The sequence below is a fragment of the Taudactylus pleione genome, unplaced genomic scaffold (assembly GCF_031769625.1).
Source record: "Taudactylus pleione unplaced genomic scaffold, aTauple2 ptg000518l, whole genome shotgun sequence".
NCBI classification, from domain to species: Eukaryota; Metazoa; Chordata; class Amphibia; order Anura; family Myobatrachidae; genus Taudactylus; species Taudactylus pleione.
The window spans coordinates 1,441,604-1,456,815 of record NW_028284920.1 but is presented as its reverse complement, the minus strand read 5'-3'; the positions used below and the strand labels follow the sequence as shown (position 1 = coordinate 1,456,815).

The following is a 15,212-nucleotide window of genomic DNA, read 5'->3' as shown; positions in this document are numbered from 1 at the left end:
CACAGACTGTATTTGGAAAGCCATTAGTTTAAGAAGCCTCATCAAAATATGGACCACGAAATAAAGAATAGTCACACAAGCAGTCTTCTCATTTAACATGGCAGTATTGAATTTTGAGATCAGCGGCCATAATAGTAACTCTTTATCTAGAATATATTCATCTCTCACATTTGCTGGTGGCATACTAGGCACAGGAGATGGGATGGGGTGACTGATGTTGTATTTATACAGCTTTGTGGACATGATTTTAAAAGGCATCTTTAAAACATCAATTAGAAAGCACTTTGATGTTTCAAAGTCATCTGCTTTATATGCACATAACAGGTCTACTGTAAACGTTATACTCTTATTTAAATAAATTACATTTGAAAGATGCAAATATTTCATTTGAAGAAACATGCGTCATTTGTTTTTTTTATTTATTTTTTTTACCACTCATTAAACATATTACACTGCTGTATACATCTGGTACCCAATTATTCCCAATCACATCACTTAACTAAAGCTAAAAATTCACTTTTCTTATCTCTGGTGTACTGTTTTCAGCTATTTGCATCATTTGAATGGTAGATTTGCACATGAAAATAGGGTTAGGAGGCAAATGTTGTCATAACAACACATCTATTTATGTCTAATGACTCAGTTGTGCTTAATACAGGTGCTGGTTTGTTCAAAGACCATTTGTTACTTGACCTTACATTACAGTAAATATACAGTATGGCATAGAATCAGAATTATGCAGGATGTCTCAATAATGCCCAGGTTGAAATTGATATGGCTGGAACTGGTTTGTTTCAGTTTCATTTAGGAAAAATATATGCATTACATATTCTCATGTGATGAATACAAGTCTCGAGGATTTTCTGCAGATCCACTGAGGGCCTATTTCACTTTTATATTCAGTTTTGTCAGTAGAGTTGTAAGCAAACGCAGGGGGCGGTATGGTTGCCTGGAAACCCCCTTCCTCTGGCCAGACCATGACCATAGTAGCAATAGTATGTAATACAACTTTACTAGAGCTGCATGTTTTAAAGATCTCAGTATGAAATAATTAGTACCCCCTGAGGATCTTTTAGAATGTGTCAGTAAGTAATGAATAAACCTGTGCACCAACTAGGAACTCTGGAAAACATGCATTGGTAGGGGTGCATTGCTATAGACCAGGGGTGGTCTACCAGTCAGAGGCAAAGAGCCCAAACATATCTGTAGGTATGACAGAGCCATGGTCATGCGCGCTCCAAAGGCGTGCGTGCAAAAAAAGGAGTGTGGCCTTGTGCCAGCCAGGCCACGCCCCTGGTATGACATTTGTAGGAGCTTGTAAAAGCGCAAGCACACAATCACCGTGGAGGTAACTGTTAAAGGGAAAGAAAAAGACAGAGTAATATAGAAAACATTGAAATAAGCAGATCTACATAAAATACACTGAAAAAAGACATATCCACATAAAATACACTGAAAAGCCACATCCACAAATACAATGAAAAAGCCACATCCACAAAAATACATAACAAAGATTCACATAATACAATCCAGCCCCCCCATGTGTCACTCCATCCTCCTCCCGTGTCACTTCAGACCGACATATATCACTCCAGCAGCCCCTCCTGTGTCACTCCAGCAGCCCCTCTTGTCACTCCAGCAGTCCCTCGTGTCATTCCAGCAGTCCTTCATGTGTCACAACAGCAAACCCTCATGTGCCACTCCAGTCTAGCCCCCCCACATGTTACAAATAAAATGAAAAATTAAACAAATAGAAAACCCGAAGCTTTTACCTTGCTGTGGACTGTATGCTTCACGTAGGTAGGCTCTGGCGTCTGTGACAACATACTCCTTGTGGCTGCAGTTCAGTCACAAGTTAAGCTCCGCCTCCTGTTTGCGACGTGATGTCATAACGTCGCCCATGTATGCCTCCGAAGTGGAACAGCTCCATGCAGGGGCGTATTTATAATGGGTGCACCCATATTATACTCCGGAGTCCCATGTCGGCGCCGGTGTCTGCGCTGTAAAAAAGGCTGGAAAATGGCCACGCGGCCATTTTCCCGTTGTTTGCGCATGCGCAGTACAGGGAAAATGGCCACTGCGCCCATTTTCCCAGTGACCTGCGCATTCACTATACACTCTGGGCAGCGCTGGCCACGCACCGCTCAGTGTACTGCCGGACAGAGAGGACGGGGCCCATGACGAGACTGCACACAGGCCCCCTCCTCTCTAGAAACACCCCTGGCTCCACGCCTATCAGTTGATGCAGTCACTGTCAGTCAGGGGAGCCGCATCAGAAGAACGGAAGAGCCGCATGTGGCTGAAGAGCCACAGGTTGGCCACCACTGCTATAGACCATCTATTGGGCTAATTATTAATACTGTGCAACAGACACTATCCAGTGCATAAGACCAATGTGTACAAATATGTCCAGGATTGGTGCTAGGTTCTTCTGCCGCTTCCCCAGACTCCCGAACTTACTTCAATGTTCTGTAATCGTGGCCACATCTGAATATTCAACTCAGGCAGGATGCCCTATTGCCGCATCTAATGGCTTAGTGTGATCGCTGGCCCTGTATATGTTGGAAATATCACAAATACGTTGCACTTTGAATCATGCATATTACAGCTGGTTAAGTGCTAATTATACCCTCTTCATAGACTGTCCACTCTAAAATCAAGCATTTGGAAACCCCTCTCTAGAAAACATACTATATGTTTGCCCCTGAGTGTGGTGACGAATCCTCAACCTTTAACGGGTTTAGGCTCACTGTATACTAGAAGAACCCACAGTGCTGTAATGCCACAACTAATATTTAATGCAGTGCTACTATACTACTAATACCCCAAACGATATATAGAGATCAGTACTAATATACTTAGGGTATATTATAGGGTATATTAGTCTGAATACTGCTATCTATCTATCTATCTATCTATCTATCAATCTGTCTATTGTGGTGAGAGTGGTTGTCTCTCACCTGAATTGCCCACATTCCTGTGGGATCAGCTCCCTCCAAGGGAGTCTAGAGTGAAGTCTTTCCGGTTTGCAGCAAGGGAGATTTGGAACTCCGGGTTTTCACAGTTACACAGATCCAGCTGCAGTTCATCATTCAGGAACAGGAAGAGTTTAAAACTCTCATACACCCACTGCTCTGGGCATTGATGCCTGTTAGAGGCCAGTTAGTAGGCCAAGGTTATGTAGTGCCAGGGATTGATGTTTGGCTATGCCAGAAGAGCATGGCAAGATTTTGGCTGCAGGACATTGCAGTGACCATTAAGCACTTGGAGTGCTGGGACATTTACTTTATTTGTTTAATTATGTTATTCTTATATATGCCATTAAAGACACTGCTTTACACAGTACCTGCCTGTCTGAGTCCTCATTTCTACACCCCGTGTTACACTGTCTGTCTCTCCATAAAATGCCCACTTGGATCATAATATTGATTACATCAGAGTAGATTAAAGCACATGTAAAGTTTGCAATAGTAATACAACATTCTATTTGCAATACTGTATCTGGGAAATATAACTATTAGGAAACACTTGTCATTTTTTTATAGTCATTTGTGAAAATCAGGGGACAGTTCATTTAGAGGATCACAGAAACAATAACACTGCAACCTGTTGAAAATGTTCCATCTATGACTTAAGCTTACCATCTGCTGTGAAACTCATTGTGTGAAACCGTCTGAAGCATGACACTTTCTGACACTCGCATATCTATAGGATTAAAGCTATTTTTAATTAAGCCACAAGAAGAGCTATAAGATATTTTTAGGTTGATTTGAATTTCTGTGGCTTATCACTTTCTCCTTTCCACTCAGGTGATCTGCTTGAGAGTGCGTGCAAGGGTTTATATTCACATTATGCAGCCTGCTTTCCTTACACCATCTTTAGAAATGTTAATAGAACCTTGAAAGTCAAATCAGCAGTAGCTGTGATGAATGAATGGACTGTGGGCCTGATTCACCAAGAATAGCAGTTGCTAATACCCACCCAATCGGCCGATTGTTGCGTACTGCACATGTGTATGTCACAGAGCGCGTGCGCAAACCGTCCACTGTGGTCGGGACTGTGATCGCAGTGACTACGCAGACCCATTGCAGAGTGATTGGCAGGAAGTGTCGTTTGCGGGGGCTGACGGGAGGGGGGGGGGTTGTCGGCGAAACATAAATTATCCACTGCCATGCCCTACGCAGCCTGAGGTCTCATAGCGTGCGATGACGTTACCAAATTCTGAGTAAGGTCAGACCTTGTGCAAGTGTGCGTGAGGCTGCGATGGTACTCTCTTACCGATGGTTTCGCAGTCTTGCTAAGGATTACGGATGTGTGTAATGTAAAGTGGGCGTCCTTATGTAGTGCGACGGCATAGCGATTGCAATGGATTAGCATACTATCGCAGTTGAACTGCGTGCGTAATCGCTATTGCAATCACAGTTGCGATCCGTAGTGAATCAGGTCCTGTGTTTGCAAATGTTTTTCATCTGATGATTAAGAGCAAATGTTCATTTAGTTTAATGTGTGTAATTACAGCCTCTTTCAAATCGATATCTTTGAATATTAGGACAGGATTTAAATGATCCAGGGGTATGTAGTTGCTGGCAATGGCCATTAGAGCTGCCCCCTTACAGGTGCGCAGGATGTTGAAGTACTGTATTATACTACGATGTGCGCAGCTGAACGTCGCAGCGGCACACTGCATAAGATTTTTATGCTGGCACATGTTATAGAATGGCGACTGTGCTGCTCAATTTTTTGCCATTATGCAATAATGTGTGCCCCGCCCATACCCAATGAATAAGTAGTCAGACAATGTACAATATATAATATGCATTGCAGCCTAAACATATTAGGTCCTTCAAGACCTTCCACTTTCCCTTCATTCTAGAACAAGAACAGTTGAAGCCGTTTGAAACGACGACTAACAACTGAAGTGAAATTCTTTTTATTATTTATCACATCTTTCACATCCAGCGCAACTTGCCAGACTGGAATCCCTCGCATTGATAGCTCCTTTCCTTTGGTAAAGAACTTTGCCTTATATTTACTATAAATACTGGCAGATTCCGTCACCTGTTGTCAGAGTTAAGGTCAGCATAGTTACAGGTATTTTTATTTATTTATTATAAAAGTATGGAATGTTGTATTGTCTAAATAGAATTAATGTACCTGCAGCGTTCACCTGAAGTCAGTGTGGCCAACATTGATGAACTAGGCTGCACAGTCTGACGCTAATTTCTCTCTTTCTATATGTATATATTTATTTATTAACAGTTTCTTATATATATTATATATAATCAGCCATAACATTATAACCATCTGCCTAATATTGTGTAGAAAACCATTCCTGAACATATTTTCCGGTGTGGCAGTACGCATTACCCTGCTGAAAGAGGGCCACTGCCATCAGGGAATGCCGTTGCCATGTGTACTTGGTCTGCAACAATTTAGGTAGGTGTTATGCAGAGCCGTAACTAGACTCTTTGGTGCTCTGTGCCAGAGAGAGCATTTTTTAAATAGGGACATAAGATAGTTCACCTGAAAAAGGGCCATGGCTTCAAGGGGAAGGGCCAGGGAAGGGAAGCGGTATGAAATACCGCTGTCCGCATGGCCGGGAGTTCGAATCCCGGCAGCGTCAGGCAGACAAATGAAGAGCCCGACAGCGCTTGAAATCCCGATCATCCGTAGGTGAGTACTTACTAACCTAACCCTCCTTAGGGGTGCCTAACCCTAACATCCCCCTGTGCCTACCTCTAATCCCCCCTCTAAGTGCCTAAACTTAACCCCCCCTTCCCCGCTGCCTAAACCTAAGTCCCCCGGAGGTGGTGCCTAACCCTCCCTCCCCCTAGCCTAACCCTAAGTCCCCCCTGGGAGCCCTAAACCTATCCCTCCCCCCCCCCCCCACAGCTGTAATCTCGCGGCGCCCGGCATCCCTTCGATCGGAATGCGGGACGCCGGTCTCCAGGCGTCGGAAAAATGACAGGCGTCTAGATTTAGATGCCTGTCATTTAACCCTCGCCGGGATAAAGCAGTCGGGAAGCCGGCTGTCGGGCTTACGTCAGCCGGCTTCCCGATTGCATCCCCAGGGAAGAGATAGGGGTACTCCTGGGATTGCTGGGGATAAAAGAAGAGGAAGCTCCAAGTAAGAATGATAATAAACAGGAAAATTGACCGGCCCAAATAGCACCCCCCTGTCGCACTACCCTAGTTACGGCCATGGTGTTATGTGTCATAGTAATATCCACATGAATGCCAAGACCCAAGGTTTCCCAGAAGAACATTGCCCAGAGCATCACAGTGCCTCCGTTGGCGTGCCTTCTTCCCATAGTGCATCCTGGTGCCATCTTTTCCCCAGGTAAACAATGCAAGCTCACCCAGCCGTCCATATGATATAAAAGAAAACATGATTTATCACACCAGATCACCTTCTTCCATTGCTCCATAGTCCAGTTCAGTCCATTGTAGGTGCTTTTGGCGGTGGACAGGGGTCCGCATGGGCACTCTGGCTGGTTTACGGCTATGCAGCCCCATAAGCATCATAGCCAGCTTTAACTTTTTCAGCAATTTGTCCTACAGTAGCTCTTCTGTGGGATAGGACCAGATGGGCTAGCCTTCGCTCCCCACTTGCAGCAATGAGCCTTAGGCGCCCATGATCCTGTCGCCATTTCACCGTTTGTCCTTCCTTGGACTTTTGGTAGGCATTAACCACTGTATACTGGGAACACCGCAAAAGACCTGCCATTTTGGAGATGGTCTGACCCAGTCGTCTACCCATCACAATTTGGTCCTTGTCAAAGTCGCTCAGATCCTTACGCTTCAAACAGCTTATCTGCTGCTGCTCCAAATGTATTGTGGTCTTAACAGCAATCAAATGGATGGCTTTACAGCAATGGTATATAAGCAAACTCCAATGGTTTAAGCAGTTGCAACAGGTGTAACAACAATCCAACAATACCACAAAATAATATGATGTAATATTTTAAAAATAATAATAATTTAATAGTAAAAAGGGATTAAAAACCTGTACATGTATATAGTAACAAATGTGCATTAAATGTAATTCACCAAGTTCCAATAGGAAGAGATGGAGTACACGTCACAACAACACTCAGAGAGTGGGAGCCCCAGTGGTGGTGCAACTTCCAATGCGGGCAATGGCAGGATACCAACAGCAAACATCCTAGGATGTCCATCTTGTCTATATGTGAACATCTGTGTTCTTGAAACACATGTATCTCTGGTAATTTTTCCCTGACCCCTTCTTTTTTTTTATTGTTTGTTGTTGTAGTCATTGTTTCCCTACCTGTAATAGGGGGAAATTCATGTGAAAGCTATGAGGAGGGGGAATGAGGGTCAGAGCTCAGTGCACCATGTTATATCACAAAGTGAAGCAGTGGGTGCTGACAACTTCTGTTTGGGCAAAATGTAATGATCATGGCATTTTAAACCCCCTGTACTTAAATGTAGAGCCTTCTCAAACGGCCTCCGCTGCTACCGTGGTACTTCTACGCAAAATGTCTTAAAGGGGCCCATACATCTAGCCGCTATTGCGGCAATTCCCCATTCTGTCGAGGAATCGTGGGAAATTAAACATGTTGAAAAATCTTGCTCCCCGATCCCGACCCGAAAATGATTGTGATTCCGTAGACTGGAATTTTTTACATGTTGAATTTCTCTGATCCACTGATCATTGATATTGGTATGGCAGGATGGGTAATTGGAGTCCTACGTGTACGGGCCCCGGCTACACACCAAATGATGGAACAGAGATTTGTGGCAGGGGAGGGTTCAGGGATCCTAAGTGATGGTGGCGCCTTACAGAAGTGCTCACGCTTCTTTTCTAATGGGGATTGTAATAATAATGAGGTACACTATAGCTGCATAGGCGTTGCTTTTTTCCTGCTGTAAGTTACATTATTTCAAATTTTTAAGCAAGTTTAACACTTTAGTGTGACCAATTTAAATTCGTACAAATTCCCAATGTGGCTCGTGATCCAAAAAATATTGTGCACCCCTAATCTAGAACATCCTGCTGAGTACAGGACATTTAGATGGGCATATTACATTTTTTTTGTCTTCTTAATTTGCGTGTTACATCTTGTTGAGCGTATTTGGCACGTTACTTCTTGCTGTACCTATTACTGGACATCTTACATTTGGATATTTTTATTTGTCATATAGTTTGTGCATATTACTATAGGGCTGTGTATCATAGGCATGGAGCTCTATATTGTGGATAGTAGGCCTGATTCTCTACAGATCGCAATATAGCGTACGCACTCAGTTTCACTACAGATTTATGCTAATCCCTAGCGATCGCAATGCCGCAGCAGCACTGCATAAGAACGCCCACTTCAACTACACACACATCTGGAATGTTTAGCAAGACTGCGAAAACATCGATACAATAGAGTACCATCGAAGCCTTGCACAGGTAAGGCAGGTCAGACCTTACTCAGGAATTGCTTTCTTCAGCGCACGCTATGAGGCTTCAGGCTGCGTATGGTACCACAGTGGCTAATTTATACAAGCCCCTGCAATGCCGTTGAAACGCACTAGCACGACTGTGGCACTGATTCAGAGCCAGATGCTCTGACAGAGCGCTCGTTCTGAATCAGGGCCGTCCTTCCTAATTTTAGAGCGGCCTCCTGGCCGCTCGCATAGCTGTGGGTGACAACCCACAGCTATAGCGAGCGGCCAAAAAGATGGTCGCCATGGTCAAGACCATCGCGACCATCAGGCTTGCGACGAGACCCTTGTGGTAGGGTCTCGTTGCCGCAAGCCCTGGAGTGCTTTCGGCTCTATCAGAGCCGAGAGCACTCCCACTGACATCACTTGTGATGTCAGTGGGGCTGGCCCCAGACGGTAGGCGTTCCCATGGGAACGCCTCCGTCTGGGCAGTAACGCCCCTGGCAATCCCACCAAAGGGGGCGTGCTGTCACGCACCATTGACAGCACGCCCCCTTTGTAGCGAGACCCATAGCGACGGCTTGGCCGTCGCTATCCGGGTCTCGCACATGCGCACGACGGAGCCAGCTCCCTCGTGCGCATGCGCACTGGGCCAACATCGACCCGAGCGGGTCTGAATTAGGCCCTGTGTTCATACACCCTCCCCCCGTCACCACCCACAAACATCACTTTCAATCACTGTGCAATGGGTCTGTGTAGTCACTGCGATCACAATCACAATGACTGGTTCGCACACGCGCACTGTGATGCATAGGCATGCGCAGAACGCAACAATCAGCCGTTTGCATGCGTATAAGCGACTGCTTTCTTTGCTGAATCAGGCCCATTGGCTGTACATGGTGGGTTTATCATGGGCATGGAGCTCTATATTGTGCCCATTGACTGTATGTGGTGGACACTAGGATTGTATGTATGATATTTACTTATGCCATACGGCATGGCCTAACGTTTATTACTTTCGTTGTCTGGTGCACGTATGCACAACATCTATCTTGTGGTTTTTGGTTTGTATTGAATGATATATACACACAGTACATTACAGCCCACCTAATATATACAATTATAGGAGTAATAGCTGTTGTATTTTACCCAATTGTAACACATCTCCTAGTAACAGTAGGTAATGAACGTGTTGTGCTTATTTCCACTTAAATGACTGTTTCACATCAGCGTCTTCTCATGTGTTAGTTGTGAATGCTATAATGCCTGAGAATGGATCTCATACAGAACAGAACTGGTCATTGATCCTGATACTACTAAATGTATACCGCACATTGGGCCTGATTCAGCAATCAACGCAAGTGAGAGAACGCACGGTGTGAGCCGATGTTTGCGATCTGCGTATGCATCGCATTGCTGAGTACGGTAAGGGCTCTCTCAGAGTACGCAGGGAGCCCGCAGAGACCTTCGATTTTGAATGACAGGAAGTGCCGTTTGTGGGTGGTGACGGGGGGTGATTGGCCAAACGCAAGCGGTTCACACGCCGTTACAGGGGCGTGCATAAATTAATCTCAGCGGCGCCGCACGCAGCTGGGAGCCTCTCTGCGTGCAGGAATCTCTCAAGTCCTGCGGCAGGGTCAACTCTACCCTTAGCTTACACGCAGCGTCGATGGCACTCGATGTTCCCGATGTTTACGCTGTCAATCATGGCATAGGTGGGCGGATTTATGTGTTGTTGGGTGTCTGCTTCTTGTGCTGCGGTCTCCATGCGTATGCATTGATTAGCATATTCTCGCAGCGGCTGGGTGCGTGCGTCTGCTATCGTGCGTTCTTTGCTGAATAAGGCCCATAAACTGCTGTAAATTTAAAAAAATAATAATTTCTCACAATGTTGTTGTAACACCCATGTTACTTAATTGCAAAAAAAAGAAACAATATGCAAATATTTGTGGCCTACATGTAAATAGGCAGATGATATTATGGATCAGTCAGCTCTTTTCATCCGCTAAATTGCATATTATGGTATTTCTGTTTAATCTTTATTTATTTACATAAATAAACATCTTCAAACAAATTACTGGCTAATGGGCATAATTGCCGTTGATAACATTTGAGTAAATATTGGTCATATCCAAAATGTAAACACAACAACAAAACAGCCTGCATACATCTAGTTATTTGTGGTGTCTGGGATAGGCATGTTTTAGAGAGGAGTCCGGATAAACACCTGAGACTGATCATTACGTTAAACTGTGTTCACTGGCGAAGCAGAAAAAGTGCTGCTGTTTATGGATTACAGTGGCATGGTGTCATTCTCTTTTTGTACAAACGTGTTTGTGTGTGTTTTTTTTTCTTTTAAAGAGGTAGCATTACTGCCTATTTGAGCATCATTTGCTCAGGTGGTGTTCTCTGTCTGTTTCCAGATAATCAGGGACATTTCCAGAGAGATCAGCTTACCTCTGCAGCAGAGCAAACATCAGTTTTATTCATTTATTTTTGTATTTTACTTGGTATAAAAAGTGGCACAACTCTCTCTTTACTCATCCCACTGAGAAATGACCTTTAGGATGGAATACCTCAGCTTGTTGTTTGTTTCTGCAGGAAATTGAGACTGTAAGTCAATGCCTTCCCGAAATCTGGACTATAAAAGGAATGACGTCTTACGACCACAGTCCTCATGTGTCCCTGAGAGGAGCCACTGATTTTCAGCCAAGGTAAGTTGTTGTTCTTCCCATTAAATAACTTTCAAGGCAACTTTACACTGCTGCTTAAATGTTAGCAGTGATAAAATGGGTAGATAACTCCCTCTGTCTGTGCAAATGACAAAATGTCCAGCAATCAATCTTGTATTTAGAGCAGAGGATCCCCACTTTAGGGTTTAGGATTCTGTTTACACCTTTGTGTGCATTGCCAATCTCCTAATAGTATCTCTTTTATTTCAGACTTCCATTCAAGTGTATAGAACTGTTTGCAGGAGTTATGCTTTGTAGATTACAGCTCACTTTTTTAATAGGGCGCATTGTGATTTTGAGGTTTTTTTGATGTATGTGATGATCAGTATTCTTGTTGTTGAAAGGAATGCAAATAGATTGATCCTCTGCACTTACCAGACACTACTAATGGTATTCTAGCTACTGCAATAAATGCTAAGCAGACCAATACACACTACAGTCTTCCCCTGCCGGCCAGTCCAACAAAAATAAGAACATGTATTCAATATTCAATTCATGGATATGGAAATTTGAAGGCAACCAGGGGCAACAAAAAGCAGTGTAATAGATGTACACAATAGCTAAATGTTGTATAATATATGCTAATCACGGGATTAGCTTCATTTGTTATACACTATAGACATAATAATAATAATAATAATATTATTGCCTCCTCTTTCTATGTCCCATTAAGTAAATAATTTCTTATCTGTGTTGAGATAAAATAATTGATTTGCCAGGTTCACTGGATTATATATGTATTATGAAGATACAAACGTAAAACATTAAATGATAATGATATAGAAGATAAAATATTGGGAATTGCAGAGCGGAGAACAAGCATAGTTACTGAATAACATGGGTACTTTTCAAGTAAACAACAGTATGATTGATTTCACTTTTCTTATGCTTCTCTATCCCCTGCAGTAGGATATTCAGGGGTAAATTTACTAAAGGGAGAGTTTTAGAAGAGATGTTGCCCACAGCAACCAATCAGATTCTACTTAACATTTAACTAGCACCTTCTAGAAGATAATAGCTAGAATCTGATTGGTTGCTATGGGCAACATCTTCTAAAACTCACTTCTAAAACTCTCACTTTAGTAAATTTACCCCTCAGAGTCTACATTAAGTGTTATAATAGCACTTCTGACCATTACCCTGTAGTGGTGGAAATTAAGGGCAATGTGTAATAGGATGCGGGATTCTGAAACTGCTGAGAGTTTGTCAAGATAGCAGTCAAAGTTAAAGCGGCAATGTTCAGTTTGGCAATACCAACCTAGTATTGCTTTACAAAACATTGACGCTTTAAATTTGACAGCTAACTCACCGAAATCTCTACAGTTTCAGAATCGTGCACCCTATTAGGGGCTGACACAGACTTGGGAATAAATCGGGTGTATGGAAAAAGACCATATTTTTGCCCATATGCAGCTCTGTTCGGGTTGGGTGCGGGATGCCAGCGCTCAGGATCCCGGTGGTCAAAATCCCAATGCCAGCTTCCGACAGAGTTAGGATACCGACACCTGTCAGTAGGTATCCTAACCCTTCTACCCCTACCCCTAAGTTTGGATGTTAGATTTCTAATCTCATTGTTTATTACTAGGATCATTTAATGTATATTTACAGTGGACATAGACATGCATTTTGTTTCCATCACTGCTTTCCCTGTGTCAGCACATTGTAGCCCTGTTCTACAGCTAGAGGTTGCATTGGTTTTGTAGAAAACTCCAGTAATGTATTTTGGTCTAAAAAATAAAGAACAATAGGAAGAATAATATGCACCAAGTTCTGTACTCTGTGATCTACCATTCCCAGCCTTCTTCCCAAACATTGTCACAGATAAGCAAATGCGGAATAATGAATCTACTAGTTAGTCACAAATGGTCTACAACAATGTCAAAATGTAACAATAGACTCTTTCGCTACTCACTGCTATTGTTGACAATTATAAAATATCTATATATCCCAGCTCCATACTAAGTGGATTCTCCCTGTGCCGTGTAAACAAATTTCCCTATTACTCACTTGCCAACAATGTTGACTTTACAGCCAGAATTGGCACTTGTTCCCGTACATATTTATCCCACACTTGTTCTTCATTTGTCTGTGTAATGTGCAGTAGCAGCTGTGGAAAACAATAATGGCTTAATATCTTGTCACCCAAAGTATAAAATGACATAATTCTAGTAGGAAATATTCAAGAATTTCTCCATTGTTTTGAAAGGTTTGAGGGGCTCCGTCTTCTCTGGATAAAGCCAAATCAATGTATTGGATTGTAATGGGCATCAGGAGATTTGAAGGGTGGGGGCGGGCTGTATTGTGGGGAAGCGATATGTAATTGGCTAGTAAAAGTGTCCGTACGCTCACAATGCTGTTTTCTGTTGAGATTCCCAGACTCCCAAAACATCTCACACTTTCCCTATCTTTTCCAACACATTCCATCATGTTGGCATTGGTGAAAGAGCGACTATAATTGAGAAATAAACAGCAGTAATACATAATAGTGGTTCCCGCAGCAAAGACATAAATTGCTTCACATAGTATGCCAACACTCGTAAGAGTAAATATCTAGCAGTGTGCAGCATTTTTAGACTGTGTGCTATCTAGTTACTTTTCTTTCCACGTGTGGGTAACCTCATCGGAAGGGAGGCTGTTGTGAGCTTTGTAACCATTACTGTGACCATCTAAACTGAAGACATAATAAGTATAACTGGCCAAACGAGCTCATTTTATTTCAGTGCAATTAAAGCTGGGTACACACTTACGGATACATTGGCCGATCAATTGATTGATATCTGCTGCCCGTCGGCCAGTGTGTACACGCGATATGTCGGTGAACGTCATCGTTCACCAACATATCGCATTGGCTGTGCTGCATTGTCCATCTGTCCATCGCCAAGTGTGTACGGGCGGTCTGCAGGCCGCCCGTACACACACACAGCGGCAGCCGCGTGGAGGGGGGTGGGACACGCTCCGACACACCCACCAGCCCCGGGACCCGAGGACACAAGCAGATGATGGCCGTTTAGTGTGTATGAATGACCATCATCTGCAGATCACTCGATCTGCAGATATATCTGTCAGGAGTGTACCCAGAGTAATGCTAACTGATGGCCGCACATACTAACTGATGGCCGCCCATTCTTGCCTGATCCATAGTTTGTCAGAATTTGTGGGTGGCCATCAGTTAGTATGTGGCCCAGAAGTTGATTGACAGCATGCCAGGTCTTGAAAAAGAAGGGTCAACATTGCAAATATTGACTCTTTGCATAAACTTAATGTAATTGTCAATAAAAGCCTTTGACACTTATGAAATACTTGTAATTTTACTTCAGTATACCATAGTAAGATCTGACAAAAAGGTCTAAAAACACTGAAGCAGCAAACTTTGTGAAAACCAATACTTGTGTAATTCTCAAAACTCGCGGGAAATCCAAAGAGCATCACTCTGGGGCTGCCCCCAGAGACTAGTGCCTGTGACACTGCAGCACCCAGCTCCTGTCACGGAAGAGGAGCTGGCATTTTGGTGTTACCCCCTCCAAGGTCCGCACCACCATAGCGACGCCACTGGCGTCACGTCCTCCCGCTCTGCCCACCTGGCAAACCCCTCTTTTCACTGCTTGATACATTAACCCCTGTGTCTGAGGGCCGAGAAACTCCAGTAGGAATAGTGAGTAACAGATGTTTACTGAAGGTATAAGGAACCCCAAGATCAATCGGTAAAACCACTGGTAGCAGCAACACCTGGTGACATAGTAAGTCCGTCCTCTCACACAGGTTTTGTATAGTAGATATCTTAGAACAATATGCTTTTACAGGTATCTAATAAACGTCTGATGTAAATGATCTACATATTGTCATGTTTAATGTAAACTCCGTTTTATGTGCTGGTTGGTGCCTTACAAAGCTATTTTTATTGAAATAATTATATTTACCGTTCATAAAGCCAAGATACAAGTGCTCATTTTGCACTTGATTGCTCTGTGGAAGGCGTATTTTGACTTTGCACATCTTGGTAAATATTGTCTTCAAGGTCTTTTGGAGGTAAAACCTGTAGAGCAAACCAACTAATATGTAACTGAATGTATAAAACATAATGATCAT

The 15,212-nt window shown here is 43.3% G+C and overlaps 1 protein-coding gene across 2 annotated transcripts in view; it reads left to right on the top strand.

Moving 5' to 3' along the window:
* FAM13C (family with sequence similarity 13 member C) overlaps nt 1-15,212 on the top strand; it is a 382,048-nt gene that overhangs the window by 292,382 nt on the left and 74,454 nt on the right. For both annotated transcript variants that reach the window (XM_088450454.1, XM_088450455.1), the window contains one exon: nt 10,996-11,108. In XM_088450454.1, the coding sequence (XP_088306580.1) occupies nt 10,996-11,108 (113 nt within the window). The remainder of the gene's footprint in view (nt 1-10,995; nt 11,109-15,212) is intronic.